Here is a 21320-nt window from a genome sequence, read left to right on the forward strand (position 1 = left end):
TTGTTTGATTAGTTGCTTTCTGAAGTATCACATATACCGAATGTACGTATCATTTGCTTCTGTGCCCTATAAAAAGGCTTGACCCATTTAATAAATGCTTTTCGCTTTGCTGGAAGTATGTGTGATTCATGCTCTCGGGAGGGGTGAAAAAGCCACTTTGCAAAGTTAGTCTCTCTCCCAAATTCAATCCCTGACCACAGTACATTGCAACTATGTGGGATTTACCTAACAACAGTAACTGGGATTGCAGGAACTGCCATTGCACTTTATGATCGTGTTGCCTAGTGATGGAGTTCCTGATCCCAATAACCGTAGGTAAGCGGGGACTACCTGTATAGGATGGAAGAAGATGGGAATAGAACTATGGGACTTCAGAGCTAAAATTAGCTGGAAGATGCAGCCTTCATTCTCTTGCTCTTCCCTGGAAAAATTGCTGCTGCACAAGCCAAGCCTTGAGTAATTCTCTCGCTAACATCAATCTACCCTCCTCCCTGGTCTGAATATCCTGAGTAAAATCTGTCCCCCTTTTGCACTTAAAATTTCAGTACCAGCACCAGCTACCAAGAAGCTTTAAATCTTGATCCTGTACTAACAGTAAAAGCATGACTGTGCTTGAAAGACACATTAAGCCACCTCCTAGCCAAACCTTATTTTACTCTAGCATGTTGGGTGAACCCAGTTAACAGACAGGAAAGGGGAAACAGATAAAAGTTTATTCTAGTCTTAGCACTGCATCCTATGTATGGCATATGTCGCGCGGTGAGCCTCCCTCCTTTCGCAGAACCCACGCAGAGAGGCCTGAATTTTCTCAGTTCTCCGAGTGCCGAAAGTCATCAGAATGAGGTCACAAGGGTCTAAGCAACTTCGCGGAAGCCGACGCGGGCGCGGCGAACGTTCTGTCCAGCAGGCACGAGAGATAAGAACCGGAGCAGCAAGCCGGAAAGAGGGCAGGGCGGCCCGGCAGGGTGGGGGGAGGAGGAGGAGGAGGAGGGCGAGGCTCGGAATATTGAACGGGGCGGGTCAGAGAGTAGTGGGCGTGGCCCGATAGCAGACAGGTCGTGTCTGTCCTGGAGGAGGAGGCGCTTCCCGTGGTTTCGTTTTTGGCTGCTGTTTTTCAACACCCTTTGTAAGAAAATAATCGCTTCTTAGAGGAGACAACGAAAAATCCCATGTCTTTATCCCACTTTGACAATTATATTATCCTCCTGCACTTCACTGGGAGGTAAGACAGAATGTGTTTCACAGTGTGGTCTTTTTTTTCCCTCCCAACCTGGTGTACAAAGATCAAGTGTCCTTTTTTAATTTTTTAAAATTAAATCATCATGAACATGGAAAAAGTGAATACAGTATACATTACTTTTATATATTATGGGATTCATACGGCCGTTAAATCGGAAAGACTCAGTGAACATTAAATATTGGGAAGAGAGGAAAACGGAGGCAAAGAACGTGTTTTTTTATAACTCCCAAGGTTAAATCGATATTACTGCCCTACAAATGGTCCTGCCAAGGAGCGGCATTGGCGCAAGACAAGCTTATACTGGACTATTAAGCTTTCTCAGACTGGAAGGGGGGCAGAGAAATAATATAATAACCTAATCACTTTTGGAATGATTGCATATATATGCATATGTATATGTACACACACATATACACACATGCAAATGCCTAATACATGTATGTATAAAGTAACGTTGAATTCCTTGTTTCCGAGTTCAAATGCAACGCCTGTGCTACGTAACCCAAACCAAAGAACAAAGAGCAGCGGAAGGGCCAAAGGCCAAGAGCGACGTTGCTTTCGACTGAAACCGAATCGCGCTCCAGGGCAGCTGTCGATGAAGCGCCCGACGCACAGCCCAAGCGGCGATTCCCTCCTTCACCCACCTCTTTGCGAAAGGGGGGCGGAGGAGGGTTCTGCGGCGGGGGCGGGGCGACAGGGGAAAGTGGGCAGGGCCTCGGCTTCCTCCTCTGACGAACGACGTTGGCGGAAGTGGTTTCGGTGCGGGCTGGAGGAGCAGGCGAGTACGGCGGCTGAGTAGGGGTGTAATTGGCGGCGGCGGGCGGCAGGCGGAACCGGCCGGGCTTGGCCGGCGCTCTCCCCCGCGGCCGGCGCTCGACCCCAGTCCCGGCTGTGCCTGGCGGGGCCGCCATGTCGCTGTTGCAGTCGGCGCTGGAGTTCTTGGCCGGGCCCGGCTCCTTGGGGGCCGCCAGCCGGGACCAAAACGATTTCGTGGGGCAGGTGGTGGAGATGGGCGAGATGAAGCTGCGGATCAAGAAGGTCATCGCCGAAGGTGTGTGGGCAGGAGCGGGGCGGAGGTCTGGGAAGCGCTTCGAGTGCCCGGATCGGGGGAATGGCGCGAACCGGTGGCCCAGGCGGCTTTTACCCTCTTCCTCTTTCCCTCTCCAGCCTTTTCCTTCTCCGTCTTTCCTCCTGTCTTTTCCATTTCAGTTTCAGCAGACACACCGTAAGGCATCCCCATGAGCTAAGATGCTAATTAATTAATATTTTTTAAAAATCAGTATTTTTTACCCCTTTTTCCATGTTTACTTTTTAATGAATAACTTTATTATACCAAAAAACCCCTCCTCACTGTACAGGAATGGAAAAGCAAATGGTCTTGATGGGGGGTGGGATTCTTAGATTTGTCAAGAGACATTGGGAAGAAGAGTCTTATGGGCACAGCAGCAGCAGCAGCTTATGACAAGTGTGGCATTTATGGGATGCAGTCTTCCTGGCAGAGATATATTATGAATGTGTTAAATTTTCCTTAACAAGCTGGTGTTAAAGGGAAGGAGCAGGGCTAAATAAAAGATGATAGTCTATATCAAATACTGATTTGGTGTTACAGTATTGTGGTTTGGCAGATATGAATGGCCTTCTTTCATTTAGGATTTTTCACCTGTTTGTTCCATTGTCAGTAAGATGTTACTGCTTTCCATAGCTATCTTAAGGGTTTTATGCTATTTGACCCTATCCTTTTAAGATCAGTTTAATGTCTAAAATTTAGCAAATGAAATTTTACTGTCTCACAGTGCTGCTTGGACATATTCACAGTGAAGTTTCTAGTTCTCTAGAGAACAGATTTCCTCATTTCTTCCTAGGAAATAAGTAGAGGAAGAATGAACTAACTACCTGGAAAGGAGGGTCATTCCTAGACTAGTGGATGGAGCATTTACAACAAGATGTTAGAAGTCCTAGCATGCAAGAGTTTCCAGATATATTCACATCTGTATGGCTATTTAACAGGGCATTTGGATGCAGAACCATCTCCAGTGTATATTCCTGACAAAATAGGTTTGGTATGTACGTGTAACTGGAAGTGCACATGTTGTGGTTTCCAAACACATACTTGTGTGTGTGTTGCAGAAGATACATGAATGACATTGACAAATGATCAGTTATGTATTTCCCCAAACTTTGATAGGAGTGAATGTCACATCTGTATCACTGTTTTTGTCCATAGTTGAATCCATGTTACCACATAGCACTACCCTATTGTTTCTAGATTTGTTGGGAGTAACTATGAATTGCCTTAGTGGAGATTTTGTGACACAGTTTTTAATTCCTCTGTCTTCATCTCTTTCTTTATATTTGGCTAGTCTGTGTGCTGTATATTTCTTACAAATGTAATATTTGCGTTTAAGGGATATTGATTTGTACCTAATGTTGTATTCTTGGGAAGTGCTCTCACTTTCTAGTATGAAAAAAAAAAATCTCTTTCCTTCTCCCTCCCCCATCTTTTGGGGAAAGTAGTCTCATGATTCTCTTATGCTGTTAATGTTATACTAACTTCTCAAAAACTGCCATCAAAGGCTGAAATGTTATTTGGTCTATAAGATTCAAAGGCTTAACCTGCACTATTAGTAGTATTGTTCATATGAGGATAGATTTACTAGATTTGTGAAGATATTTCTGTGAAAGTGTACTGTCTCATGTGACCAGAATCCTTAAGCAGAAAGTTAATGGAGTTTGGTGAAGTTAACTATTAAAAGATATTGAAAGGGAAGGAACCTTGGTGACTCATATGTATAAAGAGTTCTGATTTCTTCCCTCCATTCCTCATCAGATACACTTTTCCACTCCAGAAAAGTTGCCCCAGTCCAATTATTCAACCTGTTTAGCAAGTCTCAGATTTTATGTAGTGGGGGATATGTATCCAGATGTTGTTTGAATATATGTGGAGAGTATTTATTAAATGTGCTGCAGGGCTTAATTGATAGTCTTAAGGATAAACTGTGAAAGTCCACTGTTGATAATAGATGCATTTCCTGCCCTAGGCTGAAGTGAAAGAGAATAAAGTTGAAAGGTGTCAAATTTCTGTTCTTGCACAGAGGATTTCTTTTGGTGGGGTCTTGATCTTCTGAGCATTCTTTTCTCCTGAATTATTATTTTTTTCAACTACCATGCTTTTACAACTAAAATCTTCTACTTTTAATTTTCACTGTATACACTTTGTAGGGCATGAGAAAATATGTAGCCACTAGAGAGGTTGGGAGGGCTGAGGTGTAGTAAGCTGGGCTGCTTTTGCACCTGCATGGTCTGCCCACTCCAGGAATAATGCAGAGCAAATGACAATCTTGTTTCAACATCCAATTCCTAGAACTGAAATGCATCCTTCTAGATTTTATCTGAAATATGGCAAAATGTTGGCTGATAGCTTTGTTTATAACAAAGAATGGGTTCAGCATCAACTAGTGTAAGTCATAAGGTGATTTATATGGTTTTTGCTTAGCAAGCTGTGTATACCTAGTTACTGTGATTTGTAAAACATGGTTTATGGTTTTGTATGTTGGGCAGTTTCAGATGAATATGGTTTATTCAATCAACTGTGGTTAAGTAAACCAAATATGAGTATGATATGTGATCCCAACCAGCACATTTTCATGTCTTGAATGATAAAATTTCAAAATGAGATGAATTTGAGCCATAGAACATATAGCAGACGTGGCTGCATATATGTGGGCAATTCTCAATGCAGTACAAAAGAGTCTGTATTAATGTGCTCAAATCTTTATTCCTTAATAGAAGATTCTTTTTAAGAAGTATTGGTAGAGTGGAATATTTTCAGCAGTGTTCTAATTTACTGTTTAAATGCCCTCCCAGGTAGGAGTTTCCTGTATCTAATATTTCAGGACATGGGAAAGACTTAGATTAATCCTCCTCTGATGTATGCATTTAAAACAATGAGGAAACTTTTATTTGAGACTAGTTTATACATCATATTGAATAGTGATTTGCTTAATCATGTTGATTGATTATGTGCTATCAAGTTGGTGCCAACTCTTAGCAACCACATAGATAGATCTTCTCCATGATGATCTGACCCTAACCTAGCCTTTCAGGTCTTCTAACCATTTTTAATGTTTAATGAATGAATAGCAATTGGGTGGGGCTACATAGTACATTAAGCCTCAGTCATGGTTTACAAACCACAGTGCATATGGATGCACAAGATACTAAATCAAAATTAAACCACATTAGCATGATGTGTGAACTCAATCAGACAGTTGTGTGGGTATTTTGAAATGGGATTGTCCCTACATGTGCTACCGTATGGCACTATAACGTTCATTTATCTATGTTGGCTATATTTCAACATTTGGGTTGATTAAATAATAGTGAGTCATGAGTTGTTACGCATAAGAATTCAACATAAATGTGAGATGATGAACGTTGAAGACGGAAAACAGAAATAAGATGTGGTGGAACTATGTAACCTGCTATAGTCTCATTCTAATCACTAGTACCTTATGGTATCATCAAGCCACTTGAAAAATACTTTTTTAGATGTACAGGAACATAAGCCGCAGATTATACAAAAATGTTTTCACTTTTAAAAGAATCCTGCCTTTGACTTCTGTAGCATATGCAAAATTTACTCCTGAATTTGAGTTTTTTGGTATTATGAATTGGATTATACTTGGAAGCTAGAGGTCTGCAGATTTAATATACTTTTTAAAATACATGGAGGAACTCCAAAATTGTATCATTTTTTTCCCTATAACTTGTGGACAATCATGATCATTGGGTTTTGCTTGACTTGGAAATTTGAGGCACTATTCACAAAATACATTAAAACATAAATGTTGGTCAACAAGTCAGAAATGGCTAAGTGAAGCTCAGATGAATTACTTTATGTAGCATTGTATGATGTGAACCAGGCCATCATGTTAAACTATAATGAATTTGTTTTGGCTCAGCATGTTGTGTGAAGACTTATTTATTTATTTATTTATTATTTTTAATTTTTATCCCGCCTTTATTTTTTTTTATATAAATAACTCAAAGCAGCGAACATACCTAATGCTCCTTCCTCCTCCTATTTCCCCCACAACAACAACCTTGTGAGGTGAGTTGGGCTGAGAGGGAGTGATCGGCCCAAGGTCACCCAGCCGGCTTTCAGGCCTAAGGTGGGACTAGAATTCACAGTCTCCTGGTTGCTAGCCTGGTGCCTTCACCACTACACCAAACTGGCACTAGACCAAATTGTCACTACACTAAACTGTCTTGTTTCTAATATAAAAGATTGCAAGACAGAATTCTCAGTATACAATCAGAAATAATCCGCTCTATGAGCTCACTTTGAGGCATGCATACACATCTGTCCCAAGTAGCAATTCACAAATGATAACTAAATGGTCAAGAGCAGGCAGCCATCTGCTTGTAAGCTACCTGATCAACTGTCCCATCTTTTCTAAAGAGAATTCACATATTCAGTTGCAATGTCTGAATTTATCCTCCTACACCCACCCCCAAAGGCCTGTTTGTTAAAGCAAGCTGCCAGTTCAGTTGGTATTTAAGAAGATCATAGGAAAAAAAGTATATAAAAACATTTAAAGAATTAGATCCTTAATTCCCTAGGAACGCAGGATATTCATGCTTGGCAATAAACCAGCAAGCAGCCATATGAAATAAACAAATAGTTTTTTAGTAGAAAAACCTCTGGTGCTGCTTCCATGCCCTGATTAAAGAAGACAGCATAAAATCTGGGAAAAAGCTTTGCCTCTGCTGTAGATTTATGTGAATGGACTAGATCTGCTATTTGAAGCAGTCACTGAGACATAGCAGATGAAGCCATACAGGACAGGTGAGCAACCTGAGGCCCAAGGCAGGAGTTGCTGAAAACTGGGGGCATAATTTCTATTTTGAGGCAGGAAATAAATGAAAACTGTAGTATGTATGTAGTCCTCGCTTAACGGTCACAACTGGGACTGGAATTTTGGTGCTAAGTGAAGCAGTCATTAAACAAATCCAACCCAATTTTATGACATTTTTTGTGGCGGTTGTTAAGCAAATGACCATGGTCATTAAGCGAATCACATGGTTCCCCATTGATTTTGGTTGCCAGAATCTGGCTGGGAAGGTCAAAAATGGCGATTACATGACCATGTGACACTGCGATGGTCATAAATGTGAACCAGTTGCCAAATGTCCAAATTGTGATCACGTGACCGTGGGGACACTGTGACAGTCGTAAGTGTGAGGACCAGTTGTAAGTCGTTTTTTCCCCAGCACTGTTGTAAGTCCGAACCGTCACTAAACAAATGTTTGTTAAGCGAGGACTACCTGAAAACTCTAATTAGACTTAACATCTTTTATTTTGCAATAGCAAAGGAAATCTTGAACTCAAGCAACAAAACAAATAATTCTAGAGAAACACAGCCTTACCCATTGTCCTTGTATTCATCACATTAGGGGCGTGAAATGCATTTCTGTGTACTATAATGTACAGTAACTGAAGAACTTGATTAGAGTTGGGTCCTTGTTTTCTTTCTCTCTTTCAGCAGCACTCTCTTGGGCCCAGTTAAAAGTCAGACAATCCAAATGTTAGCTACAACATTATTTTTGAGGGAATAATATCCCTTAATCTTGCTACCCACAATGACTGTTTGTTCTAAATCCGAGAAATTACTGTATTCGTCAAACTATAACATCAAACACACATAATTCTGAGAGTAAATTTGTTAATGCAGAGCATGTGATACCACAAAATTGTGAAGGCTGCTTACCATTAAAAGGGAATATTGACTATATGAAAGTGCCCTTCCCATTTTTACAAGTTTGTGCCAGATGATACCAAAAGTTATTTTGCATTCAGAAACACCACCATTCCACACCACACAATAGCTTTAAGACTTTCCATGAGCCCATTCAAAAGGCCCCAGTGAGCTTTATAATTGATTCTCAAGTTTAAGACTATATTGTAGCTTGATATTTAATGTGCACTGTAAAAAAAAAAAGGAATAGATTTGTTATTTGGGGAAAAAAAACCCTGTACTTAATTATCTGCTGTGCTAAGTACAGTAGAAGCAGAAAACTGGTAACCAGCTAGCTTATAAGCTGCTTAAGAAATAGGGCCATGCATTGTGCTTCTCTTGGGTACTAAACAATGTGGTTTTTAAGCACAGCATGCAAATGGGTAACCTTGCCACATTTCTTTGCAGCAGAGAAGTTTGACCCCTCTAGTGTTCATATGATATGAACATATGACTGTAACACTCTGCTGTATTACAGTAAATCTGTGGTTCATTTTACCTAAACCTGTACAGCAGTGTTTCTCAACCTTGGGAACTTTAACATGCATGGACTTCGACTCCCAGAATTCCCCAGCCAACCATGCTGGCTAGGGAATTCTGGGAGTTGAAGTCCACATATCTTGAAGTTTTCAAGGTTGAGAAACACTGATCTACAGTTATACAAGCAATTATGTAATAAATGAACAACAATGCATAAGAAGTTAGACTGCATATAATATTCCAAGTAGCCTACAACAAGCTTGAGGTATCACAATACAGAGAAGTTGAACAGCTCGTCCCCTGACATCAAATAGGTATCAGCCTTGAACTTCTCTGAAATTGTGGTCAGTCATACATACATACCCCAAGCTTACCATAACAAAAATTAAACCTTTAGGATTACCGAAGGCCCCATTCCTTTCATCCATCCCAAATGCAAGTGAAAAATGGGATGGAGGGAAAGAAAGTAGTTTCCCATAAAATGTATACTGGCATTAAAATTTCAGATACTGTTCCTAAACTAACCAGAGACTCTGGAAAAAATTTCTGAGGGATATCAGCAGAATTCAAAAGTGCTTCTTGTGGTAGCTTCTGTATATAGGGAACAAAATCAGTGCAAAAAATCAGCAGAGTTGTACATTTGCTATAATGTGCAGCAGTACCTATAGAATAAACAAATTTGAGATTGAGGAGTTCCTATCCTCTGCTGAGGATTGATACGAATCTCTTTCAGCAGATCAAATCCAAATCACCAAACAATAAAAGGTATGAACCTCCCACGTCCTATCCCAATCTGACTCATCACCTTTCTCAACGGGAGCCTCTCTTCTGATCAAGTGACTTGTAATTTTTTATGTGGCCTTTCCTGGTCTAGTGCTGCTTAGGTGTGCCAGACTGTAAGTTTGGCCAATGATTACATGCTGCAGATAATGGCAATTGCGGTCCAATATAACTGTAGGAAAGCCACTCTCTTAAGATACCGTGAGTAGGTAATATACACCATTTGCTCCCTAAGAACTAAACGAAGTTTTATATTGCATCAGTAAGATATTTACAAGTGGACTGCTTCTAAGAACACTGCATTCTTTCTCATGGTAATTACAAGCACTTCAGATTTCATTATTTTGTATATGACAAGCTTAAGCTGCAGAACATGGAGATACTTGGAAGCTTAAGTAACACAGCTAAAGTAACATTTGTTATTCATGTTCAGATCCTTTGTCTAATAGAACAAAGCAAGTACCAAAACATAGGTATATTTCTGCTGTTTCAAGGTACTGCTTTTCAAAAAGCAGCTCTTTAGGAAGCTATGATAAACACAAACACACACAAAGATTGCTTGTGACTACCACAGTGAGAAAGAATGGCAGCTCATATATTACAATATACTTAGAAGGGACAATGATGGTGTCCCCAAAATACAAAACATATATCATTAAGATGGAAGAGACACAGAATAAAATATGGATCACCCCAGTTCTGTGGAAACTATGGGCTCACGGCGAAATGCAGTATTCTTTGATTGTGATTCCCTTCCCCAATAATTACACACCTCCCATGCGCTAGAATTTGGGTTAACCAATCTAATAAAACATTGTGTTTGACAGCAACTAATACTGTTTTACAAACTGTATAGTTAATATAGGAAATTACAACAAGATGCAGTGACGACAGCCCTGACAGCCTGTAGCCACTGGCCACACTGGTCATGCTCAAGGACTCACCTGGAATCAGATGGTGTTAACGCACTTATCACTGTCTAGTGAAGAAATTATAGCAGGGCACTCCAGAAAGGGCCTTTAAGTAGTCCAGGGCTAGGAGGGCATAGCTTGTGGCTGGTGGAAGTGATTAAATGAGGTGGTGAATGTGTACTGTGAAGGAGATGAACGGGCTAGCTGGAGTGGCCATTGATCAGATGGCTGCTTCGTCTAAGGTTGGCATTACTGGGGTAGGGGGGAGTGAGGTTGCCCGTTGGCAAGTTGGCTAGAAATAATGGTAGGGAGAGGTCCAGGAATTCCATGGAAGGGGAGGAACATAGGGTACAAATAACTGAATGGCAGAGGAAAGTAAGATGGGCAGTTCTAAGCTGGTTGTTCCGGGAGAACAGGGACCAGCAAAATGGTGCCAGTGCCTTCTTCTAGCCCAAATGCCTCTATTCTGGAGTTTGAACCCAGACTGCTAGCAGCCTTAGGCTGCAGTTGGTGAATACCAGGCCAATAAGCAATAAGACCATATTATTTCACAACCTCATTGGGAATGAACGAGTGAACCTTGAATGCATGATTGAGAACTGGCTGAGCGAGAGTGAGGATATTGCTCTGTGCAGTTGATGTGCCTGGGTTTCAGTTGCTTCGGCAGCTGTGGCTTCAAAGTTGGGGGCAGGGGCATAAAGATCCTGAGAGGCTTTGGTTGTGAGCAGGAGCTCTGTTCCAAAGACTGGTTGTGAATGTCAGTATTTGAAGTTGGTCTGATAACATTTGTGCTGGTGTATTACCCATCCTCCCATCCAGCAGTATGGAGTCCTTGGTGCTCTCTGAGCTTGGTTGTTTGCTTGCAGACATTTTGCTGCCTGACTAGGCAACATCTGAAGTGCACTTCAGATGTTGCCTAGTCGGGCATCGAAACGTCTGCAAGCGAACAACCAAGCTCAGAGAACACCAAAGACTCCACAGTTCAACCCTGAGCTACAGGTATTCTCCTCTATTGGTATCCAGCAGTATCCCTTCCGGAATTCCCGGACCTTGTCACAGACCCAGTGTTAAATTCTACCTGTTGAATGGTACTGGGAGACTTCAATTCTGAAGAAGTGAAGTGAAATCTGGGAAGGCTCAGGAAATCACAGCATCCCTTGGGCCTGTCCCATTCAATTAACAAATCCACACTATCAGTCCTTTGTCATGGTTAGCTCACTTCCTGTTCAGCATGCAAATGACTGATACCTGTGATCTCTACAAGGGTGGGGGCTCAACAGAACGTTCTGTCCCAGCCCACCTTATAGATCTGACTGTTTTCAAAGGGGCCTAGGGATTTTCCAGTTCTATTGCAGGAGTTCTGCCACGCATCTCAGAGACCTCTGGAATTCAGTAACAACAGCACTGAATGTAATTGCTGGGGAGTTGTCTCTCTTTGCTTGTTGATCCCAGGAGATGAAATGGCTGAAGAGATGCCTATAGCACCAATGGAGGAAGGAGTATTACTAAACAGAGACATGAACTCATCTTCAGGCCTATACTATGGCAACAAAAGTAGTAAAGTATAAGTATTTCTTTGCTTTTATTACCTTGGTGGAGTGCTGATAATATCCGTTCAATTGCATTTGGGGTATTCTTTCTGGAAGATGGCTACAGTATATTTATTATGGCAGTGTTTCTCAACCTTGGCAACTTTAAGGTGTGTGGACTTCAATTCTCAGAATTGAATTGATCTGTGAGTTGAAGTCCACACATCTTAAAGCTGCCAAGGTTGAGAAACACTGTATTATAGACTTCAACCACAGATAGAATCTGAAGGTCTTTCCAACTCATTTGCAGAAAGAGCAATATGTGCCCTGGAGACTCACACAAACTTGTGAATCCTTTATGTGTCCAGCCAGGTACTTGACAGCATATGTGTTTGCAGTTCTTGACACAAACCAAAATAGTCCCAACTTACAGCCAGATTCCAAATGCCAGACTCATTTATTTTATTTATTTATTTGTTGTATTTCTTTACCTCCCACCTCTTGTTATGACGACTTCTATAACATAGTTATTGAAGACTATGTCACATTTACATGCTATTACTTTATGTGTTCTTCCACTGTAGTTCCTGAAGCACTGCAAGTCATCATGGTAAAGCTGATCTACCCTATCATTTCGGCATTAATTGGTGCTCTTGACACATTTTAACAATCAGTGTCACATCCTCTGTAGGCTGAGCTCTACTACACTTGCTTAGAAATATCCTTTAAAAAAAAACACCAAGATACTATTTTTAAAAAATATGCCAGCCAACTTAACTGCCTTTCTCTCTCAAACTCATGAATATTTCTACTTACCAGTTACTGGTAGCAATGGGTATAACTGTAGGTTTTCTGAGATAAACACACACACCCCAGTAGTTTTTAGCACTTTGGGAGAACTTTATAAATCCTAAGGGTTGCACTGTTATCTGTCTTAATCCATACTAGAGGCTCAATTATTGTTTTCCCAATGTTTAATTATGGTTTCTTTTTAAATAATTTTAAGAAAGGTAGTAAGTCAAAGCATATGATTATGCCTACTACAGACGTAATGCAAACCATGAGAATTCTCTATCACTTTTAAGATAGGTGTAGGGGTGTGTGTGTAATCTATTCACTGCCCATCTCATTCAGAGAGAGATTCTCTGAGTTATATATCTACTGGCCTTAACTGAGGTTATGGTTACCCATCATTTGTAAGGTCTGAGGCTGATTTGCAAACCTTATCTATAGCTAATTCACTTTTTTGTAATGACTGACATTATCCTGAGGGAAAGCAGAGGAAGTCTCAAGTTATGGGAAATGGCTGGAAAGAAAATGCACAAACCCCATAGCTGCTATTAATAAGAGTGTAAGAGGTGGTATATCTGCATTCATTGTGTTCATAACACAGTTAACAAACCATAATTATGGTTAACAAAATATATACAGCCAGATTGGTCTAGTGTTTAAGGTGCTGGGCTAGAAACTAGGAGACTGAGAGTTCTAGTCCCGCCTTAGGCATGAAAGCCAGCTGGGTGACCTTGGGCCAGTCGCGCGCGCTCAGCCCAACTCACCTCACAGGGTTGCTGTTGTGGGGAAAATAGGAGGAGGGAGTATGAGGTATGTTTGCCGCCTTGAGTTATTTATAAAAAAAATAAAGGCGGGATAAAAATTAAAGAAATAAATAACAATAATAAAGGCAGGATAAAAAAAACCTAAAAAAAAGACAATGTAGCCAGGAAGCTAGGAAGTTAGGAAAATATTAGCCTATTCCACACATGACTTTCTGATTGCAGGGAGGGCTTTTAAACATAGAACACCATTAAAGATGCAACACACACCCATCTGACATATGCAGTCCTGGTACTGCTTTTTGCTGTTTGTTTCTATCTTTGCTTTTACTTGAAGCTGTTTATACCCAACATGGTTGGGTAAAACAACATTAAGCAATGAATAAATAATGCAAGACCTAAAACCAGGAAAAGAATATCTGAAGTTCCTGTTAAAACAACAGTAAACTTTGAGATAGAGAGATTAAGAAGAAAGAAAGATAGGCAAGTTGATTTTGGCTAGTCTTCCCTAACCTGCCACTGTCCCCCTCCCCAAGTATGGGGTGTTCCCAATTCCCAGGCTTCCAGCCTTGAGTAAGCTCCTTTAAGCTATACCTTAAAACCTACTGAAATATCCAAAAAGTACATACATGCAGCTGAAGAGCAGAGAATCAGTAAAATTTTGAATTCTTTTTAATTTACTCAATAGGCTACACATTCATGGAAATTAGAGGAACAGGCAGCTGTTTTGCTGATGAAGCAGTGTAAGAGGAATAACATGGAACTTGGAAAGGAACTACTCATACCTGTGACTCAGTGCTGTAGGGTTTCCTGTTAACAAGAAGCAATCTTTTACAGAGAGCAATTTATTTCTCATCCAACCATTAAACAATCTGAATCGTTTCTGAGGGCACAAATTATATGCCTGTAGTAACAAATGGCCCTACAGGTCTTGTCAATCTTGTTCATGAACATATGTTTCTCAAATCGTAGCCTCTGCTGGTTATGCCTGGAGTGTCTCTTTTAAAGACTTGCGGACTCTCAGTGTAAACTTATAAAACAGCAATAGCCAGTCATTTTGCCAGATCAGTGGCAAGCAATGCACTTAGCTGTAGGCATAAAATAAAGTTGCTACTGCATGGAGCCCTTACTGTGAGTATAGCACATCATTCTGTATGCACAATGGTGCATATATTCTCAACATCCAGAGAATGGCTAGTGGGCAATTGAACAGAGTGAGGAGAGCCAGAGTTGGACTTTTTGAACTTCTAGAAACACTAGCTGTTGCTGCTAGTAAACTTACTGGTTAGTTATCCATATCTCAAAACAGGAAGGTGCAAAGTTTTTCAGCAGAAGGGCTGCACTAGGTTTTGCATAGCACATTGAGGATTGCACACTCAAAGTGAGTGGGGTCAGGAGCCATGTGGGCGGGTGGGAGTTGCTTAAAGCCTCTGGTTGGCCTCTTAGCCCTTTTCTGGAGTACACCAGGGAATGTTTGGGTTTATATATTGGATTGTTTTGTAGGTGATTCTTTATTACTGTGTTTTATAGGTTGGGTCATGGTTGTATGTTTTGTTTTGGGATGTTAACTGCTGGAAGTCCTTGGTGATTATGGCAGTATTTATTTGTTAAATGTATACTCTCTCTTTCATTCAGTAGTTTAATTGACATATACAGGGCTTCTCCCTCCTGTATGTTCCCTACCACTACCATCCTAGGAGGCAGGTTGGGCTGAGTGAGAGTGTCTGGCCCCAAGTCGCCCAATAAGCTTCAATGGCTGAAGATGGATTTGAACCTGGGTCTCCCTGTTCCTCTCTATTACCATAACCACTACAGCCATGCTGATAGTATACAAATCTAATCAATCAGTATAATAATAAACCCCCCAAAAGTTGCTCCTCTCATTCTGGGAAGCTCAAAGGGCCACAAAGAGATGCTGGTTTGCTGTGCTGTACCTTTTTCCAAAGGATTTTAAGCTATGATGCCTTTAAGTGTGCTTGATTTTTTATTTACAGAAGAATGTCTGTCTACCCTTCCCCAATGAGGGCATGTTTAATACCTGAAATATGTTTCCATTTGTCAGGGAACGTGTTTCACCTTTTTCATAGGTGATATGGCCATGTTTGTTAAGCTGTTGTCTTACCCAAAACAATCTGGAAGCCTCTCCAGTGTTTTTTCTTAACTGAGCACAGGTTGTAGAGAAGTTTGAGGGGGACCAAGGGCCATACTTGATCTTTGACTGACTTGCTGGGGGCTTTGTTCCCCAAAGTTACCTGGGTATGAATTAACTAGTTAGGTATTTTGAGCTCTTGGGGGCCACACCCAACACCTTCAGGGCCTCATAGGTTCCCCTGCCATAGAGGATTATATCAAACCTTTTTTTTTTCTTATCCAAAATGACCTCATTTGTTAAAGAAATACAAGTATAATCCAAAATTCTTATTTAATGGCACTGAAGCAATCTGGGAGGTGCAGGCAGTGCACTTACTCTTGTCGATAAAAGATTCTGTAGTCTTGTATTGCTTCAGCTTTAGTTCTCTATTAGCTAACTTTCTAGGGGTTTTTTTTAATCATCTCGTTTTCTTCTTAGGTGGCTTTGCTTTTGTTTACGAAGCTCAGGATCTTGGAAGTGGGAAGGACTATGCTTTAAAGGTAATTATCCTTATTTTTCAGGATTTTGATCCTCTGCTATTTTTTTTTATTGTTGACTTCATTAACAGTGACACTGCGAATAACAAATACAACAGCTAAGAACAAATCCGTTCCAGAGTTGGCTACTTATTAGTAAACATACACTATGTGGCTTTGCTTCCAATTTCTAAGGATATGTACCTGGTAATCTCTTTGGCTATAATTTTACCAGAGTTGCTCTCAATCCGTATACCTCAGCCTTCCCCAATCTGGTGCCTTTCGTAGGCTTTGGAACTACAACTTCTGGAATTCCAATAAGTATGTGAGGTGACATATTGTATAGATTGGAGAAGACTGGTCCACATAATGTTGAGCTAATAATTGATCATCTGGCTTGGTGTAATGAAGTTTCTTATCTTCTCTGAATATATGAAGGGAGTTGACTTACGGAATCTGAAAGCTAGTGTCTCTTGAAGACCATTGCTTAAATTTAGTGGAATATTGCCTGGATATGTACTAATTGTCAGAATTGTCATCACACAGAGTAACATCTTTGACTTCAGGCTTTTATTGGCAAATTTATTTGCAAACATAATGCTGGCTTCCTTTTCTAAATTCTCGTTTTAGAAAATTAAGAGCCAGCTTTAGGAATGCACATTTCTGCTTCTCCCCTTATTCTGTCTTAATTCTGATTAACTGTAACTGGGATTCATTTTAACTAGCACCTGAAATCTTCTGTAATCTATGTTTCAAGTTCACTGTAACAAGATGTTGAGGATGAGGCAAGTATATTCTCATGGTTGGCTCCCAGTTTCCTAACACTGTCCTGCTACCACCTGCATGTAAAAAACCTTCCTAGATATGTTTGGAAGCCCTTGAGGATTCTTCTTATCCCATCCTTGATGTTCACTTTTCCTGGAATGCTTTAAATTACCTATGTTCTTATGCATGAAATGAAAGCAGTTCCTATAAGGTGGTCAGGAGAACAATAGTGACCCATAGCATTTTGAGGGAAATGCTTTCTGAAAACTTGCTGCTGTTGTTATTATCATAATGGCTATTATAATGCATGTGTATTCTGCCTGTCTCAAGTGGTATACAGTGAGAATGGCTCTCACTTTATCCCTGCAACAAACTGGAAAGTTAGTTAGGCAGAAAGAGACTGACCCACCCAGTCGTTCAATGAGCTCCATTGTTCACTGAGGACTTGAAGGGTCTGCCTCTTCTCACCCAGTGCCCTAATCACTTCAATACTCTGGATCATGTAAAATTGAATCCTGGGGAATGCCTATTGTTAATTTCCATGACCATATTATATTTGCAAGCTTTGCTTAAAGCACCCACTCTATAGTGATAGGAAAATCAATGTTACTGTACATAGTGTGTAAATTTTCACAATGCTGCATGGAGACCAAAAAGGCTATACTTACATTTTCCATTAGAATATTAATCCTAAGGGGGAAATGTACCCATCCATTGACCAATTAATATGTATCTGCTCTTATGCTTGGTTATCTCACTCCCTTCTTTCTTTTTTGTAATACCTGTCTTAAAAGAATTTCAGACACATTAAGTGTTGGTGGTGATACAAATATCACATAAGTCTCTACATACAGATACAAAGGGGAAGAGGAAATAAAAAAGATTTAGAAACTATAATTTTCAAAACTTCTAGATCTTTCTCCCAACCTTATCCATTAACACTGGTTCAAGCAAATACTTTCTCACTGACTTTGAAAAGAAATGCAAATGAATGCTGAATAAAATGCAGGCATTTCCTTCTTTCCGTGCCTGTGGGACATTTTTCTCTCAAATTTAAAACTCGGTTTTAAACAGAATCATTGTGGTTTTCCATTTAATACAGCATGATATTACAAATTTGTCTGAACTGATAGCGAAAGAGTCACTGAATAAGAAGAGGAGCCTTCTAAGCAAGTCCTGTTGGCGTTGGCTTTTGATTTAGAAGAACCTAAAACTGTTTATAACTGTTGTTAAAAGAACGTCATCAGTTGCACCTTATAAATTGCAAACTATTAACTTTTATTAGAACTCCATAGTGATGACCAGTGAACAGTATAAATGATATTTGGATAATATACAGGCATAGGGTCAGAGATGCTATTCTAAGCATTAAAACAATAAATATTATGTTATTATGTTCTAATTCGGGAATCAAATATCAACTAAGCTCTCAATGCAGGTTTGAGCAGGATGGAAAAGCAGGAATAAATATGTTCTGCATAGCAAAAAGCAGCTCAGTCATAGTATGGCAAGCCTGGATTCTTGGCTTAAAGTAACATACACTGCTTAGAGTTTATGAGTGAAGTGGCTTAAAAGTACTCAACATACAAGCGTACATGTATATACATGACAGTTAGCTCTATGTGATTAAAAAGTGTTTCATGAGAGCTGAACTTTCCCTCCCTCTGCTAAGTTCTGTTAAAAAGGAATCTGGATCTGCTTCTAAGTAATATTAGATAAGCAGCAAAACAGTGCTTTCCTAATAGATTATCTTTGGTGGTACAAGCGTTCTGAATAGAAATATTGACTAAAGTTTTTTAAAAATATATTTCTCTTTAAGATCATATGTGAATTTATATCTATGAATGTACGTGTGTGTATGTGTGTGTTTACTCCCAACGTTTCATTCCTTTCCTTTCCTTTTGTCATTGGCTTATTTTTCTTTCTAATTAAATTCTTTAGTGTATTTTTTTTCCTTTAGCAAAAATAAAAATACTGGGGAGAAATGTGGCATTAATATTGTCCCTTAAAGAGCTGTGTATGAATGTATAACATTGCCACCTGCCTTCTTGAGCCTTTCCTACTCATGAAGAAATAATAACCAGTAGTAGAATCTAGTGACCACGTTTTGATTTCTGATAGAGTACATTTTCATGTGTTGAGATATTTTATGAATAACCCAGATGATATTCAGTTGAAAACTAAGATGCACATGAACTGGCACAGTGAAGCAAAGGATCCAACCAAAACTTGCTGGAGAATCTCCAGGACTGATTCATCTAGAGCTGGAGGTCATACATGGTATCCATGTATTGGCCCTTGATTTGCATACAAAGTTTACAAAATTTGTGTAATAAATAAATGTGTTGTAGTTGCCGCGGAAGGTGGGTGGGGGGGTTGACAGGTTTTTATATTGTGGATTTTAATTTTGTAAGCCGCCCAGAGTCACTGTGTGTGAGTTGAGCAACCATATAAATTTGTTTAATAAAAATAAATAAAGCTGGTAACTTGTTTTAATATAACTATAAGAGAAAGAAGAATATAATTCTTATTTTGGAAAACAAAATAAAACAAAGAAATTAAAATGTTCTTCTTTATAATCTCTTTATTTTCCTGGCAGAGATTATTGTCTAACGAAGAGGAAAAGAACAAAGCTATCATTCAAGAAGTCTGCTTTATGGTATCCTTTTAAAGAGAGGTGAAAGCATGTTATGCTTGGACAATCAAATTATTATTGGTTTAATAAGCAAGGACACACAAGAGCTCTATTTAGCTTCTTTGCTGCTTCATCAGAGCAAAACTTCCCTTTTATATTTAAACCTGAAACTATCTGAATGCCTTCCAACAACTCAGAATTTAAAACCCAACTTTAGCTGTGGCTTAGACGTCAGTTAACTGTTGCTTTCCTGATGGTTTTGCTGCTCACGTGAAAGGAGAAGCAGAGGAGTTATGCATAGCAGAGGACAGATCTGATTGTCTAAATGGGATCCTTGATTAAATATAAGAAACAGAGCAAATTTGTTTGAAGTTATAGTTGCCTTTGAGAGAGCATATCAGTTCTGTGACTACATGCCTCCTAATCTGTGTAAATTACCTTTTGTTGTAACACTTGGCTTTCTTTTGCCCTATTAATCCAGGGCTTTAATAATAATATTTTATCAGAAATGCTTTCCTCTCTCCCCCTCTCTCTCCTGCTTTAAATTATGTACAGAATGTGGTTGTATTCAGCTGACTTTTAAAAACTGATCCTAATGTTAACTGGATAAGCCCAGTTTAAGCCACACTTGACAGGAGGGCAGGGAGGAAGTGCTCTTGCCAGACTTTGTCAAGTGGTGGTGGAATGTGGAATTCACTGAGTTTTCAACATCTTAGGCTGGGTCGGCATGTGTTTTCGACCACAGTCTCTCTTTCAGAATTGGAATTATATCCCAACTGAGTAAACTGTTATTCTGCTATGTGGCTGCAAAAAGGTTTTCCAAACGAACAAATCCTTTGAAACTTTAACAGACATGTTATTCAGAAAAAACTATCTGGTCACCCAAACATTGTCCAGTTCTGTTCTGCTGCCTCAATTGGAAAAGAAGAATCAGATACTGGACAAGGAGAATTTCTTCTGCTCACTGAACTTTGTAGAGGTAAAGTCACTATTTTTGTGGAATCTCCTTGGCTTGACAGCCTAATTCAATGACTTGCCCAGGCTGGCTCAGTTGAGGAAAGACGCAGGCAATGTTTGTGCAAGCAAAAACATTTAGTATCACCAAAGGGTTCCAAGACCGCCCTACACTTCAAGCAAGATGTATAGCCTCTATTAACCAAAACTTAACTCCTCCCTGTCCTTCTTTTCATTTCTTTTACCTTTCTGTTTCAAGCAACATTTTGGAAACAGCATTGAGAAAAACATTCTTTTAAGTGTAGCAAAGGAATGACTGACTCTTCCCCACTTTAGGACTGAGAACTATAATCACTGTTTTCATTGCAGCTTGAAATTTGCTGATTAATTAATTGGTTTGACTAAGATTGAAGAGTCCTCCTCCTCCCCCTTCCCCTCCCCCCAGTGCCAGACAGGAAACAAATGAAAAATTAAAATAGCGTTTTTTTTAAAGCTCTGGGTACAGATAAAAAAGAGAAAAACTTGTAGATTTATTTTGCATTTCAAAACTTGCCATTTTTCCAGCAAAAATAGCCACAGGCTACTGAACCCAAGAGTGTTCAGTATTTGCTCTTCCCTGTTCCCCCTTTCCCAAGACTGAATTATGATTGGAGTATGTTGCAGTACTTGTTAGCTGTTTGCAGTCTAATATTGTACAAAATGATGATGGGGGCTTGGTAACAGATTGTACCCAAGAAAAGAAGAAGCATATGGCTCAGGTGTTGTTGCTAGAAGGTACATATAGGAAGCCTCATCTCTCTCCAGTGAAATGCTGTATGGATTCTTTCTTTTTTCTCCTTCCTTTCTGATGACTTGTCCAGTAGCATACAATATGTTTGCTTGGCATTAGTGCTGTGCTCATCACACCAGAGCAGAATGAGCCAAACCACCCGAGCAAGCAAGGCTTGTGTTAGAAAATAGCAAGAAAGTAAAGAGATAAAGGGGGTGATTATGGGCCTCTGTTGGCTGTCATCAACATTAGCTTTCCTGCTGCCTCTTCCCTAATGTGTGTGATTCATGGATTTTATGT

General features: G+C 39.8%; 1 protein-coding gene across 2 annotated transcripts in view; it reads left to right on the forward strand.

Annotated features, from left to right (window-relative positions):
- The first annotated feature begins 2013 nt into the window (after nt 1-2013).
- The window catches only part of GAK (cyclin G associated kinase), a 71850-nt gene continuing 52543 nt past the window's right edge, over nt 2014-21320 (forward strand). The window contains exons 1-4 of one of the 2 annotated variants that reach the window (XM_063294878.1): nt 2014-2291; nt 15860-15921; nt 19262-19321; nt 20162-20276. In XM_063294878.1, coding sequence (XP_063150948.1) covers nt 2150-2291; nt 15860-15921; nt 19262-19321; nt 20162-20276 — 379 coding nt within the window. In that variant the 5' untranslated portion in view covers nt 2014-2149. The remainder of the gene's footprint in view (nt 2292-15859; nt 15922-19261; nt 19322-20161; nt 20277-21320) is intronic. The other variant, XM_063294877.1, reaches the window with a different exon arrangement.

Source organism: Candoia aspera, chromosome 2 (genome assembly GCF_035149785.1).
Source record: "Candoia aspera isolate rCanAsp1 chromosome 2, rCanAsp1.hap2, whole genome shotgun sequence".
Lineage (NCBI taxonomy): Eukaryota > Metazoa > Chordata > Lepidosauria > Squamata > Boidae > Candoia > Candoia aspera.